Source organism: Meles meles, chromosome 2 (assembly GCF_922984935.1).
Source record: "Meles meles chromosome 2, mMelMel3.1 paternal haplotype, whole genome shotgun sequence".
NCBI classification, from domain to species: Eukaryota; Metazoa; Chordata; class Mammalia; order Carnivora; family Mustelidae; genus Meles; species Meles meles.
In genome coordinates this window covers 140,715,212-140,740,252 of record NC_060067.1, presented here as the reverse complement: position 1 = coordinate 140,740,252, position 25,041 = coordinate 140,715,212, and the positions used below count along the sequence as shown (strand labels likewise).

General features: G+C 36.2%; 1 protein-coding gene across 1 annotated transcript; it reads left to right on the top strand.

Annotated features, from left to right (window-relative positions):
• Positions 1 to 123: 123 nt before the first annotated feature.
• CBR4 (carbonyl reductase 4) lies at positions 124 to 23,538 on the top strand. Its single transcript, XM_045998539.1, has 5 exons — positions 124 to 478; positions 2,607 to 2,727; positions 3,433 to 3,569; positions 6,033 to 6,167; positions 22,020 to 23,538. Exons 1-5 carry the CDS (start codon positions 337 to 339, stop codon positions 22,196 to 22,198), a joined length of 714 nt encoding a protein of 237 aa, XP_045854495.1. The 5' UTR covers positions 124 to 336; the 3' UTR covers positions 22,199 to 23,538.
• The last annotated feature ends 1,503 nt before the right edge of the window (positions 23,539 to 25,041 follow it).

Genomic DNA, 25,041 nt, shown 5'->3' with positions numbered 1-25,041 from the left:
CAAGTCCCAGCATGCAGCGCAGCCCTTCCAGGCCTATCCCAACTCTCCTGGGCTCTTCCACGCTTGCGTCTCCCAGAGGGCTCCGGGCCCGGTAGCCTGTGCGCGCTGACGTCGATGCGTATGCGGCGTACTCTTCGCGCCTCTTTCCCCGCCTACTGGGTTGCCGAAGTCCCGCGGGGGGAGGTGGAAAGTGGTGTTGACTTTTTTTTTTTTTCTCCTTTGGCGGCAGTTTGGCTTTTTAAGAAGCATCTGTGGTTTAAAAGCCAGGGAGAATCTGGAAAGGGGCCGTCACTCCTAGCCCTCTTTTCCTCCGAGTTTGCGACTCCGTGGGCCAAGATGGACAAAGTTTGTGCTGTCTTCGGAGGCTCTAGAGGCATTGGGAGGGCAGTGGCCCTGTTAATGGCCCAAAAAGGCTACCGAGTGGCCATCATCGCCAGAAATCTGGAAGTGGCCAAAGCCGCCGCCGGTGAGCTCGGCGGTAGGTACCGAAATGGAGTTGCCCAGGTTGTGTGGCTGCAGTCCGAGAGCCTAAAGTTCCCGTTTGTAAAACGAGAGTGTCTGGCGTTTACGGCTCTGCGGCTTAGCAGTTTAGCTGCCCACGTCCGGGAGCACCCCGTCTTGAGTGTGGACACCTGTTTGGGCAGAGAACCCTCAACACCCGGTTTCCCGCAGTGTCTCCTCCCACCCCGCCTGTCGCCAGGGCCTGAACACTTGGGGTTTTCTTTGAGACTTAGCGGTCTTGTGAGGTCCTACTAATTAAGCACCCACCCCCTGAGGCTAGGGCTAACTGTGTTGCGTTGTTTTGTTTTGGTGTCTGGAAGGAGGGAGACACACAACAGTTATTTTTTTATGCAGGGTAAAGGGTACCCTCGTGCCACGAAGTTCCGGGCGCCGCCGGGAGACAGCGCTGGGCAGAAAGGAGTTGAGTTGAGGCAGGAAGGGTAGGCATGTCAAGCCTGAAAGCCTCGCTGTAGTCTTGCTGCGGGCTGTGTGGTTTTGTTTTGTTCGGTTCGGTTTTGTTTTGTTTTTCTTTTAGGCTGCGGGCCGTGTTTTATAGACAAACTCTTTTGATTACTAGCCGGTTTTGAGGTACACATTTTTTGGCTCTCCTACATCCATATCCATAGCAACTTAATATGTTATTACATTGTTTCGGTGGCTTTTACAAATGGACAATTGATTCAGATTCCTTTTTATTGCATTTAAAATCCAATCTTTTTGTTTATTAATAATGGATTAGTAATTGTTTTGCATTATTTTGCAACTATAAGCCTCTTGATGGTAGGGAGAATTAGGATGAACGAAAGATGCCAGGATGCTGCAATTTAGTTAGGAGGCACGAATGCACGTCGTTCACTATCTGGGAGGCACTGGGAAGAGGCCTGGGGATGAATCTGGAGGCTGTTACTTTAACGTTACTATTGGTTACTATTGGTTTACTCTAATTGTGCACTTGGGTTGGGAAAATAATAGATTCTTTTTAGGGAGGGGGGAAAACCTCGCAAGTTACAGAACAGGGAGAATTTCAGTGAATGCTTCTTGCTACTCATATTTACTGTGTCACAAAGGAGTGAGAAAGTGATTTTCCTGATGGTGTCATCCCAAGCCATTAGTGTTTGCTGGAATAGATTAAAACTGTTGGTTGAGCTTCCAAGGGTTATTGTGAACCCAACAAGTTTTCAGATGAAAGCTAACAGTGGGTCACAGAGGATGCTTTTGGGCGTTTTACTTCTTTGAATGTGTGTTCTATAAGTGATTGGTTTTCACCTACAAGGTGTGACTTCCCAGAAAGCTTACTGCTTCCAAAGACCTGAGGGTGTAATTTTAGCGTTGACCACGACTAGGCGAGGTCAGCCAGAAAATAAGCAATTGTTTAGTTTTTTAAAAACTCCATTTTAGAGTATTACAATTATGTATTATTGAATAGAAAATGCTTTGACATGTATTCTTTTGGTATTTAATCATCTTCAAAAAGTGGGCATTTAGAAAAGGGGAGGTAACAGGTGTTTTTGGTAAAAGTTTGTGTGTATGTGTTTTTTAGTTTTGACATTTTTTTTATAGCTTCCTGCTCTGTAGTGGTCAGACTTGAATAATAGTTACTGTAATATATGTGCCATAGTTAAAAAAAAAAAAAGGTGGAAGACCCCTAGGTTTTATTCTCGGGACCAGGGAACCCATTGAACTAAAACATAATGGAATTAGACATAAATTTCAAAAAAGAAATAAAAAAACCAAAACACTGTTGAATTGGGTAGCATGGGGTCGCCATCAAAGCCAGAAATAGTATATGAATTTTACAAAGCCTTCTGAATGCAAAAAGGCCCTACTCCCATTTTTTTCCTGATTAGAAAAACATTTTTAGGATTTAATTCTTTACTTCTCCTTGTTCCCTGTCTTTACTTCTCCTTGTTCCCCATCCACCCCCATCCCAGTTTTATTGGACTGAACTCCTTGAGAGGAGGAATCCATGACATAATCATCTTTGATTTCTAGATTCTAATAATCACAGGCTTAGGTCATAGTAGATGCTCAACAAATGTATATTGAATAATTTTTAAGTTGAAATTATAATTTATAAGTAATGCTAATTTAACTTTGTTCTATAGGAGATCATTTAGCATTTAGCTGTGATGTTGCCAAAGAACATGATGTTCAAAATACATTTGAAGAGATGGAAAAAAATTTAGGTCGAGTTAATTTCTTGGTAAATGCAGCTGGAATTAACAGGTTGGTCCCAAATTTAAGTACATTTCCTGTATTTTTTTTTCCTAGTATGTCTTTGATTGGTATGAGTAAATATATTAACTTGCTTTACTTCTAACTGGAAGAAATATGTATTTTTTTATACATTCTTTTCTTTTATGTTGAGATACCAGTAAGGGTATAGTTTGTTCAATTTTAACATTGTAGTCACACCCATATTGAACTATAGAACTTTCCCAGCACTCTGGAAGGCTCCCTTCAGTTTCTTCCCAGCTAATACTATGTTACAGGTAACCACTATACAGACTTCTGTCACCATTGTATAAGTTCATGAACTTAATGGTATTAGAGTAAGTATTTTCTTTTTAAAGGTGAATTTAGGATAATAATTTAGAATAGTATATTTTCTTGCTAAACAGAGCTTACTATATGGCAGTTGCTTAGTTCATTCAAGCTATTTTGGTTATATGTCATTACTTTTATTAGTTAGGAATATTTGCTTCTGAACCCTACTTCGAGGTCTATCTTTTCTCATTTATCAGTTGTTATGTTAATTCCCTTCAAATATAGATTAAAATGGGACTCTGTAGGTATTCTAGCTCACATATATTCCTAATACTCTACTTTCAGTTAAAATGTTATACATTTTTTGACTTTTTAAATTGGTTTTACCCCATTTTTAATTTATATGCTACTGTTTTTAAAATTTTATTTATTTGTTTTTTGTAGGGATAGCCTTTTAGTAAGAACAAAAACTGAAGATATGATATCTCAGCTTCATACTAACCTCTTGGGTTCCATGCTGACTTGTAAAGTTGCCTTGAAGACTATGATTCAACAGCAGAGAGGGTCTATTGTTAATGTAGGTGAGTCTTAACCTGTGAAATTAGACTTATCTCATAGTACCATAAAAATATTTAATTGACTAATTTGGTATTTATTCATGTGTGAAACTTGGATGAAATGGGTCTTTTTACTATTTATGGAAAGAAGGACTTGATTAACCAATTAATGGGTAAATTAGGAACCACAAATTCATTCTTGTGTGCTGAAGCAGATGTGAATTGAATGACACCACCAGGTATTTGAAAATACGATCTATGACAAAAGATGCCTGGCTTCATTGTCCAGAAGCCATGTCAAGTGGCAACCACTGTTTAGATCCAGTTGATTATTCCTACACACAGATCTGGTCTCAGTTTTGCCAGCCATTTGACTTTTTAAGAGAAAGTGAGTTTCGTGTAAAACCTGATTTTTAAAATATGGATAAAGAATTGAAAGATTTTGGGTAGGGGGGACTAAAAAAATGATCTCTACAGCAGTTGCATGTGTCACTAATAAATCTAGTACAGAGGTTTAGGAGGAAGTTTTCTTAAGGGAATAACCTTTTCAGTTTTTTTTTTTTTTTTTTTTAAAGATTTTATTTATTTACTTGACACAGAGAGATCACAAGTAGGCAGAGAGGCAGACAGAGAGAGTGAGAGGGAAGCAGGCTCCCTGCTGAGCAGAGAGCCCGATGTGGGACTCGATCCCAGGACTCTGAGATCATGACCTGAGCTGAAAGCAGCAGCTCAAACCACTGAGCCACCCAGGCGCCCCACCTTTTCAGTTTTTTAGAATGAATGTAAGTAACCCCTAGTCTTCAGTTCATCTGACCCATGGGGCAGGTAGACCCATGTAGTATGTGCTTGTAGACCTTAAAATGCAAGTGACTTACAGTTCTTTTTCAGTTTGGTAATTTGAAAGTAGCAGCATATCATCTGCCTTTTAATTTTAAGTGGTAATATCTTAAAAAGCCGCATAAGGGGAATCCTGCTCTGTTAAAGTAAATGACCCTATTTTTAATATAGGAGATGGCTTTCCAAGCCCAAATGTATGGTTTTTCTCTTTTGAAAATGAGAAAAGAATACTGTGCTAATGAGAATTAGAACATTTTTGACATTTATCCTTAAAAATGTAAGGAATGAATTTTCTTAAAAAAGATCAGTAAATGATTAAAAAGTAAAAGATGAGTCGACCTTTGCCTCCTAACACAGCCAGGTAATGATTTTGGGTTCTCAGAAGCTGGTGTACTGGCCTCTACACACCACCTGATGTAGGTGTATTTAACTCTAAAATATCCCTTTTTAGATACATTTAAAAAACCTACATCAGTCCTTTGTGTACTTGCAGAACTTTTAGAATTGTGTTAAAAGTAAATAAAAATAATTAAAAATCAAAGAATTTTTTTACAGAAAGGACTACTTTAAACTGCTAGTAAGTTCATTGATTAGTTCAGAAGTTTAACAGTTATTGACTAGATGGACAATAGTGCGTGGTATAAACCAAAGCTTCCTATTTGGCCTTTCTCCTATACCTATATTTTTCTTCCTTTTTTGTGTCTCTCTGGATTTCTCTTTCTCCTGGATACCCCTTTTTCTGTCTGTGTTTCCTCTGTCTGGTGTTTCTCTCTCTCTCTGTGCCTCACATTTCTCTTCCTTTGTCATTCCCTGGCATCGAATATATAAGGCAGATATTTTAATTTTGAGCTTGTTGATTATAATATATATAAAAAGTGTTTGGGTTTTTTTTTTCCTAAAATAAAATTACTTTTTCAAAGGTTTTGTGAAGTTATTAATTTTTATGTCGTAAGTACAGGTCACTGGTGCAGAAAATCACTTCCCCATTTCTGTTTTGCAAGAATAAATATTTGCATTCAGTTGATAGTTGAATTATAAATTATTTCATATTCATACAAATGAGACCACCCAAGAATCTTTAGTAGTCAGTATAAGTTACGATACATCATTGAAGGTAACTAAACTAAACTAAACTTTTTTAACAAAAAGTTTATAATTGAACCTTTGTTATTTTAGATTGATGGTAGTTCAGATTTAGTGAGATTTATCTTCAGATGAATTATTTTTTAGGTGGAAATGAATACCTCCTCATCTTTGTGTTGTAGAACCATAAAATTAATCAGCCTTTATCTGATTTTTTGTGGTTCTAACCTCTTCCTACTGGAAGCTTTTATAAATGCTATTGGACTTCACCATGTCTGACCTACTCACAGATGAGAGTGGGTTTCTTTCCCTTGATGGATCAGTTCTCAAGCCCCTTCCTGACATTTGAGGTTTTATATAAGCTTCTTTCAGAACCTGTTTTCTGTTTGTATCTGGAGAAGACTTAAACCCTAAGTCTTACAACTCAAATGACAGTAGTTAGAATTCCTAATTTTCTCAAAGGGCAAGGTAAACTGGTTTGTACCTTTTTTGTTTACTCTAAATTATCTAAATATTGAAATAACCCATTAATTGGTTTGAATTTGCTTTTGTTTTATTTTTTTCTAGGAAGTATTATTGGTTTAAAGGGCAATTCTGGCCAGTCTGTGTACAGTGCAGGTAAAGGAGGACTAGTTGGATTTTCACGCGCTCTTGCTAAAGAAGTAGCAAGAAAGAAAATTAGAGTGAATGTAGTTGCACCAGGTCAGTGAAAACTTTTTCTTTTTTTAAAAATTGGAGTATAATTGACATACAATGTTATGTTTCAGGTATATAATATAGTGATTCAAAAAATTACATATATTATGAAATGTTTACCATGAGAGATGTAACTACCATCTGTCACTATACAAAGTTTTGACAATATTACTATGTCCCCTATGCTGTACTTTCTGTCCCTGTGACTTATTTATTTCATAATTGGAAACTTGTACCTCTTAATCCTCTTCACCTATTTTGCTTGTCCCTCCAACTATCTCCCGTCTGGCAACCATCAATTCTCTGTATTTATGAGTCTGTTTCTGGTTTTTTTTTTTTTTTTTTGGTTCATTTTGTTTTTAAGATTCCACATATAAGTTGTATCATGTTACTTGTCTTTTTCTCCCTCTTACTCACTTAGCATGATACCCTCTAGGTCTATTCATGTTGTTGTCAATGGCAAGATTTCATTCTCTTTTATGGTTGAGTAATATTCCATTGTGTGTATATATCACAACTCTTTATCCATTCATGTATCATGGATGTTCATTTAGGTTGTTTCCTTTTCTTGGCTATTATAAATAATACTGTATTAAACATGGGGGGCATATATGTAATGAATTAGTATTTTTCTCTTTGTAGATACCTAGAAGTAGAATTACTGGGTTGTATGATATTTCTATCATACCCCCCGTGGTAAAAGCTTTTTAGTTTGATGTAATCCAAATAGTTTATTTTTGCTTTTGTTTCCTTGCCTGAGGAAATAGATCCAGAAAAATATTTCTAAGACTAATGTCCAGGGTATTACTGCCTATGTTTTCTTTTAGGAGTTTTATGGTTTCAGATATCACATGTACATCTTTCACTCATTTTTAGTTTATTTTTATGTATGACATAAGATAATGGGCCAGTGTCATTCTTTTGCTGTTTGGCTTTTTTAAATACCATTTATTGAAGAGACTGTCTTTTCTTCATTGTATATTCTTGTCACCTTTGTCATAGATTAATTGACCATGTAAGAGTGGGTTTATTTCTGGGCTCTTCATTCTGTTCTATTGATATGTGTGTCTGTTTTTGTGCCAGTACCATACTGCTTTGATTACTGTAGTTTTATAATGTGAAATCTGGGATTGTGATGCCTCCAGCTTTGTTCTTCAAGATTTTCTTGGCTAGGGGTGCCTGACTGGCTCAGTTGATAGAGTATGTGATTCTTTTTTTTTTTTTAAGATTTTATTTATTTATTTGACAGACAGATGACAGGTAGGCAGAAAGGCAGGCAGAGTGAGGGGACTCCTCACTGGGACTCCGGGATCATGACCCGAGCAGAAGGCAGAGGCTTTAACCCACTGAGCCACTCAGGCGCCCCAGAGTATGTGATTCTTGATCATAGGGTCATGAGTTCAGGCTCCACATTGGGTGCAGAGATTACTTAAATAATAAATAAATAAATAGATTGTTTTGGCTATTTGGGGTCTTTTGTGAGTCCATAAAAATTTTAGGATTCTTTGTTCTAGTTCTGTGAAAAATTACTATTAATATTTTGATAGGGATTACTGAGGTAGTGTAGATATTTTAACAGTTCTTCTAATCCACAAGCATGGAGTATCTTTACATTTTTTGTGTCATCTTCAGTTTCTTCATCAGTGTCTTACAGGGTTCAGAGTATATGTCTTTCATCTCCTTGGTGAAGTTTATTCCTTAGGATTTTATCCTTTTTGGTGTAAGTTTAAATGGGATTAAAAAAAAAGATTTTGTTTATTTAACAGAGAGAGGCATTGAGAGAGGGAACATAAGCAGGGGGAATGGGAGAGGGAGAAGCAACCTTCCCACTGAGCAGGGAGCCCAATATGGGGCTTGATCCCAGGATCCTAGGACCATGACCTGAGCCAAAAGCAGATGCTTAACAACTGAGCCACCCAGGAACTCCTGGGATTATTATTTTTTTTAATTTCTCTTTTCTTCTAGTTCATTATTAGTGTATAGAAATGCAACAGATTTCTGTATTGCCTTTATATCCTGCAACTTTACTGAATTCATTTATTACTTCTAGTAGGGTTTTGGTGGACTTTTTAGGGTGGTGTGTGTGTGTGTGGGAGGTAATGTCATTTGCAAATAGTGACAGTTTTACTTTTTTCTCTTTAAATATAATTTATGTACACCGTGGCTTTGTACAATAATAGCAGAGATTATTCCTGTGTTTGTAAGTACATCAGCATCATCAGGTACGTCTGAGTATCAGAATAGGAACATGGAATCTTCATGGTTACTAAATTCTTGAGTAGTGAAATGTGTGATGGCATGACTATGTCTTGACAGGACTTAAGTGGCTACACCTGCCTATATTGCCAGTCTCTGTACTACCCTCAAGGAGGAGGCCAAGGCCGTTTTGTTTGTTTGTGTTTTCAAATTTTACAGAGAGGGGGATTGAGGGAGAGAGAGAATCTTAAGTAGGTTTCATGCCCAATGTGGAGCCTGATGTGGGGCTTGATCTCATGACCCTGAGATCATGACCTGTGCCAAAATCAAGTTAACCTTCTAAGCCACCCAAGGGCCCCTGGTCCCCACATTGCATTTTCTAGTAAATGATTACTCTTAAACTGAAACCACAAGAGAAACTTCTCATTTAAAAATTAGTTATAAATTAAGAACTCTTAAAGGTTGAATGTGAGAATTTCAAGTTGGGGTGGTGGGTATTGGCAATGTATCCACTAGTTGAACTCCAAATCGTATACTTTGGAGAACTATTTCCATTTTAAGTGTCCTTCTCTCTTCTTGGAATGTTCCACTGATTTATTTTTTTTTTTCCTTCCTTTCTTTTGAAGATTTTATTTATTTATTTATTTGACAGATAGATCACAAGTAGGCAGAGAGGCAGAGAGAGAGAAGGAAGGAAGCAGGCTCCCTGCTGAGCAGAGAGCCCGATGCGGGGCTCAATCCCAGGACTCTGGGATCATGACCTGAGCTGAAGGCAGAGGCTTTAACCCACTGAGCCACCCAGGAGCCCCATTCCACTGATTTATTGCTTACTGGGATAAATTTGCTAATTAATTTAGACTTTGTCAGTTTCAAAGCAGAACTTTCCAAGTATTAATGTGTATATTACCTAATTATATTTCTTCAGTTTATCTTACAGAAATAATACTTCTCTATGTTTAAAATATTTGAATAGGTCTATAATACAGTATGCTTTTAATAACAGAATAGACCAGAGGAAATTATCAAACAGGGCTACATATGTGATGTCATTTGCACATTTCACCAAGCAGTCATGTACAATAACGGACATACTGATTTTTCCAGGAAGTTGGTATTTAGAAAAAGAATTGCCAGGGGTCACATAGTGTTTGTTTTCAAAGTAATATCTTTCACTGGACCTCATTGTACCCTAGAGAGCTATCCTGGATTCATGTTAGAATTTCAACACAGAAAAATTTGAAGGATAAAAAGATATTTACACAGACTCAGGAGAAAGAAACACCGTTTTAGAAATCAGCCTATATGGGGCGCCTGGGTGGCTCAGAGGGTTAAAGCCTCTGCCTTCAGCTCTGGTCATGATCTCAGGGTCCTGGGATCAAGCCCCACATAGGCTCTCTGCTCAGCAGGGAGCCTGCTTCCCCCTCTATCTCTGCCTGTCTCTCTGCCTACTTGTGATCTCTGTCTGTCACGTAAATAAAATCTTAAAAAAAAAAAAAAAAAGAAATCAGCCTGTGAAGTAGCAAGATTTTAACAGTGATTTTATCTGTAGTTGTCTCTTTAACAAATGGATAGGGGCTCTGAGGCTCATTGTTAATGGCACGGGAGGAACAAAGTGGTAGGACTTGTTAACAGAGATGAGACTGAATACTCTGGCATCAAAAAATACTATATATATGACCAAGGCACTGCTTAGAGAAACAAAGGTTTCTAAAACCAGACATATGTTGGAGTGACCAAGAATGAAGATGACTGTTTAATAGATGTGGCTGTTTAATAATTTTCAAAATAGAAATCACAGTGGGGAGCTAGTCTCCTAGAGGAAATCTATGAGGAACGCTTGTCTTCTTGTTAATGATGTAGGAAGAACCAAGCCAGCAGAGATGCAATTCACTTGTAATACAAAGCAAGTTTGATTTGGGCTAAGAACATGGAAATCAGAGACTTCTCAAGAAGACAAGTAGAGGGGAGCCTGGGTGGCTCAGTGGGTTGGGCTTCTGCCTTCGGCTCAGGTCATGATCCAGGGTCCTGGGATCAAGCCCTGCATCGGGCTCTCTGCTCCGTGGGGAGCCTGCTTCCCTCTCTCTCTGCCTGCCTCTCTGCCTACTTGTGAACTATGTCTGTCAAATGAATAAATAAAATCTTAAAAAAAAAAAAGACAAATAGAACATTATTGTGTACCTGTGGCTTTTATTGTGCTTACTTTGGGCATTCCTCATGGCTTGAAAATACCGATGGATTAAGTGGGATGCAAAGCCAGTTAACTCGGTCTGTCAGTTATAGGTAATAGGAAAATACTAAAACAATGATTGGAATTATAGTGTAGCATGCTAAAGTCTAAAGAAATTTTTTTTTCAAGATTTTATTTATTTATTTGACAGAGAGAGAGAGAGAGATCACAAATAGGCAGAGAGGCAAGGCAGAGAGAGAGGGGGAAGCAGGCTCCTTGCTGAGCAGAGAGCCCGATGTGGGCCTCTATCCCAGAACCCTGAGACCATGACCTGAGCCGAAGGCAGAGGCTTAACCCACTGAGCCACTCAGGTGCCCTAAAGAAATTTTTCATTTCTGGGTGCCTGTGTGGCTCAGTTGGTTAAGCAGCTGCCTTCTGCTCAGATCATGATCCCAGGGTCCTGAGATCAAGTCCCATATCGGGCTCCCTGTTCAGTGAGGAGTCTGCTACTGCCTCTCCGCCGCCCCCCCACCCCCCCAGCTCATGCTCTCTCTCTCATGGTCTCTTTCTCTGTCTCTCAAATAAAACGCTTCAGAAAAATTTTCCAATTCTTAACTTATGCTAAGTCTTTTAAAATAAATTCAGATATGCAGCTTACAGTTGGTTTGTTGGTCTTCAAATTAATTGCCTTAAATTTTAAACAAGTTCTGTTCCACTCTGTAGCCTTCTGTCCTCATGAACACAGAGCATTCTACAATTCACTTAAATCCCATTTTAGAATTTCCTCCTTCAACTTAAATTTTCACAGTGTTGTAAGTAATCTGAAAGAGAGAAAGAGGGATGAAGTGTGAGTGTGTTGATATAATCTTCAAGACAGAGTTATAAAACCAATTTCCACTTAAACCGAAATAAGAACACAGAATTATAAGGAAAAACTTTTGCCAAAGCTCATCTCAAAAAGGTTAAGTTGCTGAGTTTGAGAAAGGGGCCATATTTTATTTTTTATTTTATTTTAAAAATTTTTTAGAGATTTATTTGTTTATATAGAGAGAGTGAGCAGGTGTAGAGGGAGGAGTAGGAGAAGGAGAGAAGTGACTCCCTGCTGAGTGTGGAGTTCAGTGCAGGGCTCAGTCCCATGACCCTGAGATGACGACCTGAGCCAAAAATCAGAGGAATTGGATGCTTGACCGACTGAGCCTCCTGGGCGAGAAGGGGACCATGTTTTAGATGCTGATATCTGTTATGATCTACATACATTATGGGACCTTCCAAAAGTGACTGAAACAATGTAGCATATAGACATCTATCAGAAGACTCAGTGCTGTGCAGTGTGTTTAGTTCACAGAATAATAATAAGAAGCAGTTGAAATTTCCTTAAAATACCTATATAAAAACATAGTAAGTTTTCCAAAGCATGAAATGCAAAATGTTCGTAACTGTACTTCATTTCAGCCAAAATAGGTCCAGAAATGTCGAATATGCAGGTATTAATTGTGATGACTTTATGATTAGTCAGAAACCTTACCTAAGTGACATTCCAAGGTATATAGATCGGTTAAACATGTATAAAATTAGTATTAACCCAGTTAGAAATACAAAATGAAAATTATGGATGTTGCCTCAAGTATCTGGGATTTCACAGATTTATAAGCAGACCATGTAACAAAGTAATTCTAGTTTTTTTTTTTAAAATATTTTATTTATTTCACAGACAGAGATCACAAGTAGGCAGATACACAGGCAAAGAGAGAGGGAAGCAGGCAGAGAGAGAGGGAAGCAGGCTCCCTGCTGAGCAGAGAGCCCGATGCGGGGCTCGATCCCAGGACCCCGGGACCATGACCTGAGCTGAAAGCAGAGGCTTTAACCCACTGAGCCACCCAGGTGCCCCAGTAATTCTAGTTTTAAGAATACCTTATATTTCGGTATTTCAGAAATTTCAAGAAGTCCCACAACAACATCAAAAATCATTTATCTGGAAATTAGAGTTCTTTGTGATTCATCAGTTCAGCAGAATGCAGGTAGTATAAACAAAAGTTTAACTTACTGAAGACATTAGACCATGCCATTATAAAAAGAATAAACTGTCCTTGGACCAAATGGTTATTTTAAAAAACCCAAAACATATACAGAAATTACCTGGATTAGTTAAGAGAGTGATAAAAAGTGCTAAAACTCAAATCTATACTATCACTCTTTGGTGTGATAAAAATTTGGGTTAGCTATTAACTCAACTTTTGAATGAAATGATTGTTTTCATATACCTCTGCCAGTTTGCCATGGAATGTTTGTGCTAGTTTACTGTAGGTATTGAAGAATTGATTATCTATACAGAAAAGACCTTTTGGTTCATTGGTTGGTTGTAAGAGAGTAGGCTGATGTAGACCTTTGACACCTTTCCATTTCGGGTCACTAATGGTTCCAGCTTGTGTGCCAGATTGGTTGGTTTGTTTGCTTATTTATTTATTTGAAAGAGAGTGCAGGAGAGAGGACAAGCAGGGGGAGAGGCAGATAGAGAGGGAGAGGAGATTCCCCCCTGAGCAAGGAGCCTGATGCCGGACTGGATCGAAGGACCTTGGGATCATGACCTGAGCTGCAGGCAGATGCTTAATCATCTGAGCCACCCAGGAACCCCTGGGATTGGTGTTTTACTTGGCAGTGATGCTAAACTAGCAGGGTTTAGGGAAATGTCAAATTGTCCTGATAACCTTTGTGCTTTGTTATGTGCCTTCAGCTCAGTTCATTGTTCAGTCACAGAGACTAGCTAAATTCAAGCATTCCAAATCCATGAACATTTGATAAATGACTCTGGTTTAGATACAACCATTTTAGAGAAAAAAAAAAAAAAAGAAAAAAACAATCCAAAACTTGTACTGTCATTTTGACACTGCTTTCTGTTTGTGTATGCTTATGCAACCTGATTGATTTTAGTGTTAGCCTAGTTTAGCCATATATGGAATAGATTATTTGTGATTTGGGGCCGCATGTATTTGGTTTACTCTGTTAAGGAATTGCCATAGTGTGGGTGATGAAGAGTTAATTCTAGTTCATGATGATTTAAAAGCTGGGTGATTTAAGGATGATGCACGTGTTTCTAACTCATAATAACTCAGTAAACTTTCTGGAGTTTCTTCTATATGCAAGGGTTCCAAAATTATAAAAAATGAATAAGGTATTTCTGCTATGAGGAGCTAAGTACTGTGAGAAAGACAGACATATAAACAAATAATTAAAAAGCTGAATGATGGATATAAAGTAGAGGAACATATATGATGCTGTGGAAACACTGAAGAAGGAATGCTTAATTTTGTCAGAGTGGGGGCGCCTGAGTGGCTCAGTGGGTTAAGCTGCTGCCTTTGGCTCAGGTCATGATCTCAGGGTCCTGGGATCAAGCCCCGCATCGGGCTCTCTGCTCAGCGGGGAGCCTGCTTCCCTCTCTCTCTCTCTCTGCCTGCCTCTCTATCTACTTGTGATCTCTCTCTGTCAAATAAATAAATAAAATATTTAAAAAAATATTAAAAAAAAAAAAATTTTGTCAGAGTGAATCAGTTGTCAAGGCAACAGGCTAAATAGTGGGGAATCCAGTTTGTATACAAAGGGAAGTTTTAGGAGTGTTGTGGAAGTGTGTTTGTATAGCCTTTCTGAAAGATCTTACTTTCCAACTTTCCAGTATAATTTGTAGTATAGGAAAATACCTGTCACTAAAAATGTGACTTTCATAGGGTGACCTTTATTATTGGCCATATATACTTAGCAGGATTCATAGTATGAATATGCTTTATTGATTAGAGGCAAAGTGCAGGTCGAAATAGAAGAATTAAATTGATTGTATGGATTATTTATTGATTTTAGGTAGTAATTTCAGACAGATTCATCACCAGATCTTCTAATAGAACTGACAAGCCTCAGAATTAACAATTATGTTTCTTCTTATGTTAATTTTCCTGGTTACCTTCAAATGGAGTTTCCAGTTAAGGAAAACAGTTAAGCAAATCAAAACAGGAAAATCAAGAAACAGGGAAAATAATAAATTAGGCCCTTATTCACTGCCTTATGTTATTGACTTTTTAAAGATCAGTTATTTACTAAGCTGTGGTATTCAAATATAAATCTAACTGATTAGAAAATACTGAATATTTTCTAATATTGAATATTTTCTGGATAAATCTAACTGATTAGAAAATATTGAATATGAGCAACAGAATATTTGATAAATTGAAACTATAGGGTCTCCTGGGTGGCTCAATTGGTTAAGCATCTGCCTTCAGGTTGGGTCTGATCCCAGGGTTCTGGAATTGAGCTTCTATCAGGCTCTCTGCTTAGCGGAGAGTCTGTTTTTCTCTCTCCCTCAGCCCCTACCCTGCTCCTTCTCTCTCTCACTCTCTCACTCACTCGAATAAATAAATAAAAATAAAAAGTAAAATAACCTTAAAAAATTGAAACTATAATGGATATATTACTTTAAACAAATGTATTCTCAATAGGTAATACAAACATGGTACAAAATTCAGGAGTACAAAAAGGCATAGATTAAAAAGTGAGTCTTCTTTCCCCTAATCATCTAGTTTCCTTCTTCAAACGTAATTCCTATTAACTAGTGTCTTTGGTATTTCATATATAAGTCAATAAAATATGTGTGTATACATATAATATATAGGTATATGTCTGTATTTATTTATATGAATATATAAATATATATGTAAAAAGAAAACAACTTGTATCATACTATCCAATATTCTGTATCTTGCTGTATTCATAATGCAATATATCTTGGAATTGATTCCATAATATTCCATATAGAACTGCTTTACTTTTTAAAATAACAGCTTTATGGCAATACTTCACATATCATATAATTCACTCATTTAAATTGTACAATTCATTGGTTTTAGTATAGTTTCAGAATTTTAGAATACATTTAGAACATTTTCATCATCCCCCAAAAAACCTATAGTCTTGGGTGCCTGGGTGGCTCAGTTGGTTGAGCGACTGCCTTCGGCTCAGGTCATGATCCTGGACTTCCAGGATCGAGTCCCGCATCAGGCTCCCAGCTCCTTGGGGAGTCTGCTTCTTTCTCTGACCTTCTCCTCTCTCATGCTCTCTCTCACTCATTCTCTCTTAAATAAATAAATAAAACCTTAAAAAAATTAAAAACCAAAACAACCTATAGCCGTTAGCATTCACTCCTTATTTGCCTCCAGTCTCCCCAGCTTCTGGCAACCACTAATCTACTTTGTGTCTCTGTAGATTTCCCTATTCTGGGACAGTTAATGTAAACCAAATCATAAAATATGCGGTCTTATGTGACCGCTTAATGGCTTAATGACTGAATTAAAAGACAGTAATGTCTGTCTTATGGGTATATCATAATGGTTTTAACCTGTTGCCTCTTGATGGGCAGTTAGATTGCTTCTGATCTTTTGTCATTACAATTAATAATACAGTGACAATACTTGTATGTAATTTATATGTGTATGAGTATAATGAGTGTAATTCTGGGAACAAAACTGCCAAGACTCAAAGGGTATATGCATTTTAAAATCTGACTAATAGTACAGCATTGCATTTATTTCTGTGGGGTACCTTTAATGTTCAGCCCTCCCTTTCTTAAGTTGAAGAGCTTTTATGTTTACTACTTGGAGAAAATCTTGTTGACAGATGTTTGCATAAGCTTGGCAGCTACCCAAAACAGGTATTATTCTAGGTCCTCTTATGTGCTGTTTGGTACACTGTTTCCCTGTATACATCTGCTAACATAATAAGATACCTGAATTTGTTCTGGTTAAAATTTTGGTCTAGTTTTTGGCAACAGCCTTGTTTGTTCTCCTTTAAAAAAAAAAGTATCTGGGGTTATTTTAAGTCTTTCTGTATACCAGAGAATCAAAACCTGAGCCAGTAGATGTATCAAATAGTATATATCCTACGATTATTAATATTGGTGATAGGCTAAAATTCTGGTATCTTATTTAAGTATATGGTCTGTGTTGTATATAAAAGCTTTCAAAACTAACATAGTGATCAACTAATAGGGAAATGAGATGCTATTTATTTATATAACTAACCAAAAAATGGATAAAAGAAATACATTTTCTTTAGAATTTATCAAATATAAATTCTCACTGGACAAGAACCGTGTACTTGCTTTTATGTGGAAGAGTATATATCTGTACCTTTTAATTTATTTTTATTTATATATTTTTTTAAAGAGGGGGAAAGTAGGGGATGGGGCGGCAGGAAAGGGAGAGAGAAAATCTTAAGCAGGCTCCACACCCAGCACAGAGCCCAACACAGGGCTTGATCTCACAACACTGAGATCATGACCTGAGCCAAAATCAAGAGTCTAAAGTTTAACTGACTATGCCACCCAGGTGCTCCTATCTGTACCTTTTTAAAAAAGATACACTGAGTGTGTTGTCATGTATGTGGAACTAAGGTAGAAGTATCCTTATTCTAAGTGAAGGGTGTGTCATTTCAGTTATTTATTTGTGGGCTTAAGGAGTGATAACTTTGTTTCCAGCTGAAAACCTCTGATTGTCCAAGTGATCAATAATAACATCATTTGTTGGACAGTGGCATCTGTTGGTAGTTTAATATTTTCATAACCCAGCTTGAAAGGGATTGTAAATACATACATAGTAAAGTGAATAGGAGAACAAAATTTCCAGAACTTTATAAATAAAGTGACAGAATGTTATGGAAGAGAGTCCTATGGGGCCAAGGAGAGAGCACAAACTGGAGAGCAGTACAAGCACGAAAATGAGTATGTGAAATGTTTAAGGACTGCTGATATCTCTGCTGAGGTCCTATGATATATGATAGAGAAGCCAATAGGCTGTTTATATGCAGTGACCTGGGTTGTCAGTATACGTGAGGATCACATGGTTTATGAGCTATAGCATAAAATGACATTGAAATTTGGTTGAGCCTGGAGTCATTCGAAATTAGCTTCACATTTTTTTTTATCTCATTTCTAATAAGTTTGGTAAAGATTTACATTTTTTTTAAAGTTGCAAATGTTTAGGGCAGTAAATTTATTCTGTATGATGCTGTAATGGTGGATATGTTATGTTACATGTTTGTGAAAACATAGAACTATATGCCATCCAAAGGGTGAATGCTGATGTAAACTATGGACTTTACTTAATAATGTATCAATATTGGACCGTCAAATGAACCACCCTAAGGCAAGCTATAAATAATTGGAGAAAATAGGGCTAATGTGATAAGGAAATATATGGGAACCCCCTCTACTTTATGCTCAGTTTTCTGTAAACCTAAAACTGCTCTAAAAATAAGTCTATTAATTAAAAAAAAAAGCTGACGATAATGATGAGAGAAAGGCTCTTGGGTCTTTGGATATTCTTAGTCTCCATATCAGACATCAGAATCAAAAGGAAATCAGAATCAAGAGGAAAAGCCGATACTGGTGAATTAATCCCTTCCTTCAGCTTGGCCTCTGATGCCCAGTTTATTTTAGTCTTTGTCTAGCATTCAGGGTTGGCTAGCAGCTGTCCCATGAGGATTGTCATTATAACTATCCATTCATAGACCTGGGGAGAATCTGTGGCAGACTTCCCTTGTGAAATAACACCCGTATGTTCCAGGCTTGAGCAGTGGAGGGATAATATTCATGTGAGGTGGGTGTTTGAACATCATGATTCCATTTCTGGACTTCTTGCAATCACTGTTGGATTCAGATGATACCTCTCCTTCTCAAATTTGACCTAACGTGGACACAGACTCTGGTAGGGCTGAATCTAGGCTGTAATGTTGAACAAGACCTTATCAAAAGCTTTAAGATATTAGCCTTTATCTATTTCATGTATCTGGCTTATTTGATTGTTTTTTGGAAGAATATAATCTGTTGTCATGGCCTGTATATATGAGGCATAAGACTTCTTTCCATCTCACTGAAATTATTCTTAAACTTATCTCACTGTCTAGATCTCTCTTCCTGTCCAAGGTTTGCCTTTCTGTACTAAATGCTCTGTTCTATATCTGCCTTTTTTTCCAAGGTGGAAATGCCTTCAGATGGCCTCTCACAGATTGTGTGGCCTTACTCTTTGTCTCAAAAGGGACAAACATGTAAGGACTGACTTTGACCCAAATCTGTTTCTTTTGCCCAGAATGAATAAAAACCTAGATTAGCATCAGTGCTTACTGAATTGGAGCTATTCTAATTTTCCACCCAGCTACCAATGTAGGAACCAAGGGTTCTTTTAGGGGAGCTCACTTTCCTAATCTTCAAGGAAAGTTGTCATTAATGAGGCATACTTTTCATCTTCGAATCATAGTTTTGTAGAGCTAAAAGGTATCTCAAGGATCCATCATTTTCAATCTACTTCACTTATTTTACAATGCAGAAACAGTCATACAGTTTTAGGTACTACATGACTTTGCTTGGCTCCTAGCTTTAATAGTATTAGCAGAGCAGGGAACTAGAATCTAGTTTAATATGTCCCAATCCAGTGGTCTTTTTATCACAAAGTGCTTCTTTTGAGAACAAGTCACCAGAACCAGAAAAAGCACACTAGAAGTTGAGCCTGGAATTTGCTAACTCATCATTACAGGGTCTTCCTTGCAAAAACATTTTTACTATAGTTTTTATGAATTTTTTTAAAAAAAGAGATTTATTTACTTTTGAGAGAGAGAGAAAGAGCTGGGGGAAGGGCAGAGGGAGAGAGAGAATCTCAAGGAGACTCCCTGCTGAGTGAGGAGCCTAATTCGGGGCTTGACCCCATGACTCCGAGATGACCTGAACTGAAATGAAGTCAGATGCTGAACTGACTGAGCCACCCAGGCACCCCAAGTTTTTTCTTTTATTTAAGATTAAAATACATTACTGATTTTCTGCTGAGGGTGTTGAGAGTTAGTGGGGAAGTATTTTATGCCAGTTTTGCTAGAATTCAAAACAACCTTTGAATAAAGTAGGTGTATCATGAACTTCTTGAGAAGATAATGTAATCTTTAAATGTTACATTCATAATTTTAATTCATTCAGCTTTTTGAATGTGTGAGATGAGCGTATTTTTTTTCCTAATACACTCTGAGGTGTTTTTGGAAATAAGTGTGTCCAAAGATGTAAAACTTTGGATATCAGGAAGTCCCATGATAGTGCTTTTTAAGGTAATTGGATTGCCTATTGATTACTATGACTCTTCACTGTAGATGAAGTTTCATTTACTGTTCATTTGAAATTCTGGTTGTCCAGTGTTCTTATTATCTCTGTCAGCTACGTCTCTTTATTCTTGCATTCCTTCTGGCCATCTCATTGTTCTTTTTTTTCATCTCATTGTTCTTAAAGAGGAAAGGGATTGAAGTAAATGGGGTGGACTTTTAAAAAAAATGTGATAAGATTTGGGGCGCCTGAGTGGCTCAATGGGTTAAAGCCTCTACCTTCAGCTCAGGTCATTATCTCAAGGTCCTGGGATCGAGCCCCACATCAGGCTCTCTGCTCAGCGGGGAGCCTGCCTCCCCCTCTCTCTCTGCCTTCTCTGCCCACTTGTGATTTCTGTCAAATAAATAAATAAAATCTTAAAACAAATAAAAAATGTGGTAAGATTTAATGGCAGATAAGGTTATATTTCACAATGTAATCTCACAATGAAACACCCAAATAGTATAACATTATTTTTTTGTTCCAGGTCCTCATTTCAGAGAATCTGAAGTTAATACTGTGCATCTTTTTCAATAACTTTTTATTTGAATACAAAGATAATATACATACATTGTAGACAATTTGGAAAGTATAGACAAATCCAGAGAAGAAAGTAAAAATCATCACTTGTAATTCTAGTATTTAGTGGTAATCACTGTTAATATTTGGTGGTTGTTTTAGTCATTAGTATATATATTTTTTGTTTTCTTTTTAATGGGGTTATAATGCATTTGTAACCTCATTTTTAATAGGCAAATACTATTTTCCTCTTTAAAAGTCCTACATAGATTCATTTTTAATAGATGCATATTATTCTACAGGGTGGCTGTACCATGATTTCTTTAAACAGTTTCTTTTTGAAAGATACTCAGCTTGTTTCTAGTTCTTCCATAAGAAACCTGTCACTGTTGTAGGCTTCATGATAGGAAAATCTGTGATTGTTTCTCATTAGACTTTTAACAAAATCTTTAAAAATTTGTAAGTGAAACCTAAGGTAAAGAAAAATTAAATAATAACATAGTATTACATTATAAACCAGTGACCTTATGTTAATTCTTAGCACAGTGTTTAGTTCACATTTATCCTGATACTTTAAGTGACAGTGTATTTAGATTAATTTATAGTTTGAATTAAAATGATTTAATTTTAACACAAGCCAATCTGAAAACTGTTTTTTTTTTTGAAAACTTCTTGAGGTTGCACATTGAACTACACTTCACATGTCTGACTTTTAGTCCATGTATTTTTCATGACCTTAAAATTAAAAAATCTTTTTTATTAATTTCATGGGAATTAATTATTTGCTCTCTTCTTTAAAAGTTTTAAATGAGTTGTGTACAGTATACTGATTTTTTTAAGTTGAGTATTGGTAATATGTGTTCATCTCAGACTAATCTCACAAGATTTTCTTAATAAATTTATAGTTCTGGCATATATCTATAATATGAATCATTTAGAATTGGTTGTCTAATATATTATGTGGTACTTTATACCACAGAACCATATACTTTAGAAAACCAATGCCATGTTAAAGTTTGAATTTTCAGTATATACTTGCATCACAATAGGATCATGCCATAAGATTTTTTTCTTATATGAATATTGGAAATACTGGTCTGTCTGATCATCAGCTGTCTTAGCTATAGCAAACAAAACTAATTTTTGTCAGAAGTGCCTAATCATGGGGTGCCTGGGTGGCTCAGTGGGTTCAATCCTCTGCCTTTGGCTCAGGTCATGATCCCAGGGTCCTGGGATCGAGCCCCACATTGGGCTGTCTGCTCAGCAGGGAGCCTGCTTCCTCCTCTCTCTCTGCCTGCCTCTCTGCCTACTTGTGATCTCTGTCTGTCAAATAAATAAATAAAAATTTTTTTTTTTAAAAAAAGAAGTGCCTAATCAGTTTATGTGACCGCTTTTTTCCCTCTAACCCTATTACCACTCTACTCCTAATCACTAATCACTAATTACTTCTTTGTGGTACTTTATGTATAAGAATATTCACCAGATGACCTTTTATTATATTTAGGGATACAGGTGCGTGTTTCTCCATAAACTACAGGTTCTCCAAGGAATGAATTTGCATGTTTGTATCTACCCACTTATATTGTTCTAGGAGTTGGGCCAGTTATTTGGGAGTCACATGTTTTGGTGTTCAGTAAATTTTCATTGAGTTAAATTGAATAAAAATGTAGACTTGGTTGCTTGATTGCTAGCAGAACTCTGTATTTCCTAAACAAGTTTGTTAATAATCTCAAATTATCAGGAGCAAATTTTTTTTTTATTTAAAATTGAGCAGATGGCTTGGTGACAACCCTTTTCAACTAAATAAACATTTCTCTTTTAGGATTTATTCACACAGATATGACGAAAGACTTGAAAGAAGAACATTTAAAGAAAAGTATCCCTCTTGGGAGGTTTGGAGAACCTATTGATGTGGCACATGCGGTTGTGTTTCTTTTAGAATCACCATATATTACAGGGCATGTTCTGGTAGTGGATGGGGGATTACAACTCATGATATGATTTACAGATTATTCTGTTATAATGGTGATTATAATCAAGGGTACAGTTTGGCTATTGACAGTCATACCTGTGCGGGTGACATTTGCTAATAAGAGCTATTGATGATACAAGTATGGATTTTCATCTTTATATGAATATATCTGAAAAGAGCAATGTCTAACCATTTGTGTTTTCTAAGTGGTATGTACCTTATAGGCTCTCGCAATTTTAATATGTAGACATTTGCAAGTGATATGAATGGACACTAATTTATATTTTTGGTTTCAAAAGTGCAAAAATTATATAATCTAATTGGGCATGAATTATTTTATTGTATCAGTCAAAATTCTTTAGAAGTTAACGTTTGGGCCATTGCTAAGATAGGAGTATTTATAGGGTATTACTTAGTTGTCAGTACGTTAGCAGTTCTGCCAGTTACACATTGTATTCCTTTTCCATATACCTTAGAAGAACAGTTTTTATACAGGTTGAAAAAAAATGATCAGTTTGGCATGAATTTGGAGCCTGGTTTCTTTGAGTGCATTATTCCTGATAAAGTGGCTGGACAAAATAATTCACAAATACAAATTCACAAATACAGATGTGGTATAGTTGACTGATTCTTTAGAAATTCTCAAAGATGATGAAGATTAACCCTTAAGGTTTTAAGATCTGGTATAGGAATGAGCTGAGTTCTTATCAACTTAGGAAATAGAAGTAGTTTTTTTGTCTAACACTCAGTTTAGCAAACTTCTTAAAAATAGTATAACAAATAATGACATTTTAAAAATCGAGGGTATTTTGTATGATTGAATATGATTTTTACCCTTAAACTTCAGAAATACTTAATTACAGAAATACATAATTAGTTACAGTAATACTTAATTACTACTGAATCGTCAAAAAATGATAAATAAATATGCAGTAACAATGAATAAGATGTCTTCATAAGGAACAGTTAAAGCATTACTTTTAAGAGAAAATATCTGCCTGAGAATAGAAGTAAAGACACAAACTGAATGTAAAATATCAGACAATATTTGTTTTGCATTGAACTCTCATATCGAATTCGTTTGTGGGGAATAATATGATATTTTAAATAATGTGGAGGATAATGTCACGGATTCATGTTGATTTTTATTATTTATCATTTCAAAGTATGTTTTAAATATTTACTGCATTTTAAAAAGTAATCTTTTACAGTTTTATTAGAGCTGAACATTATTTAAGCAGATTTAATTTTATATTGCAAGTCAGTGCAAAGGTGTGAGGAGGTTGTACTAAATAATGCAATGTGATAAAGGTAATAAAAATAAAAAATAAAGGAAAAGGTAATAAAAGATCTAAATTCTACATCAAGCTTCCTGACTCAAAAATTATTTTAAATTTATCTTCAAAATAATCTTTACTTAGAGAAGTCTATTTAAGAGTGAAGAAGTTACTAAGTGTGAGTAAAATGAGTATTATTAAACTATTTAATAAATGCAAGCATGGTAATATATAGGATTTATCAAGCATTAACGGTTCTAGGCACATAAAAGAAATGGAGCAGTCAGGATGGTTTCAAATGCTGTAAGCTGATGCTTTTAAGGTAGGAGAGTCTGTGGAGACAAAGTATGCCATTTTTCTAATGGTGCCTCACCTGCACACCTTTAGCTACCTGCATTTCTTCATAACATCCTCCTCAGGTTAGAATTTCCTTCTCCAGATAATTCATCTCTGAAATCATCAGTGAGGGTGATCTGACTGGTGATTAGGAATAAACCAATATATTTCATTGAATTAGTGACATTAAGCTACAGATAGGTTTAACCTTTAAGAGTGTATATTTTTAACCTTTTTAACTGATACATCTCCCTTACCCAGGTCATATCAAAGTAGTAGAATATGGGAAGAGATTTTGAAATAGGTAAAATAAGCCTTCACTCCAGGTGAATTCACTTACTTTCACGGACCAGGTTGAATTTGTAATTTAATACTTGTGTCCTATTGATCAAATCAGTTGGCTGAAGCCATTCAAGAACTTTCGTGATTTCTTAACAACTTGACATACATAGAATTGACCTTTGAACAACATGGTTTTGAGCTGTGTGGGTCCACTTATATGGGCATATTTTATAGTACACTATTGTAAATGTATTTTATGATTTTAATATTTTCTCTAGCTTTATTGTGAGAATACAGAATATATACATCTTACAAAAAATGTGTTCACTATTTACATTATTGGTAAGGCTTCCAGTCAACACTAGGCTATTAATGGTTATGTTCTTGGGCATCAGTTATACGTGAATTTTAGACTGTGTGGGTGATCAGTGCCCCTAACCTTCTGCATTGTTCAAGGGTAAACTATATACAAAATATTTAATAATTAAATTTCTTTTATATTTGTTTTATCTTTCTACTACATTGTAAGCTCCTGAGGGTAGAGACCATACTGTGTTTTCATTTATTTAGCTAATGAACTCAAATATTGGTTGAATACCTGCTAAATATCTGGAACTTCTTTTGATACCCCCACTTTGCCTACTCATCCCTGAGTACATTGGATATGCTCCATAAATAACTTATAAACCACTATGATTTTTTGATTCAAGGTCCATTCAAGAGTCCATTACTCTGTGCTATAGTTGGTGATAGTCACTGAGATGTTATCTGTTCTCTCAGTATGCATCCTCGAATACTATTTTTTTAATCAAATCCCTGTGACTTGATCTTTTTTTTTTAAATTGTGAGTTTAACATATTTCTTTTTTTTTAAATTTTTTATTTATTTCTTATTTTTTTATAAACGTATAATGTATTTTTATCCCCAGGGGTACAGGTCTGTGAATCACCAGGTTTATACACTTCACAGCACTCTCC

Coding starts and splice junctions, on each gene's coding strand:
- CBR4 (XM_045998539.1), top strand. CDS start 337: ATGGACAAAGTTTGTGCTGTCTTCGGAGGCTCTAGAGGCATTGGGAGG. Junction 3,570..6,032: donor AGGGTCTATTGTTAATGTAG/GTGAGTCTTAAC, acceptor ATTTTTTTCTAG/GAAGTATTATTGGTTTAAAG. Junction 6,168..22,019: donor AGTGAATGTAGTTGCACCAG/GTCAGTGAAAAC, acceptor TTTCTCTTTTAG/GATTTATTCACACAGATATG.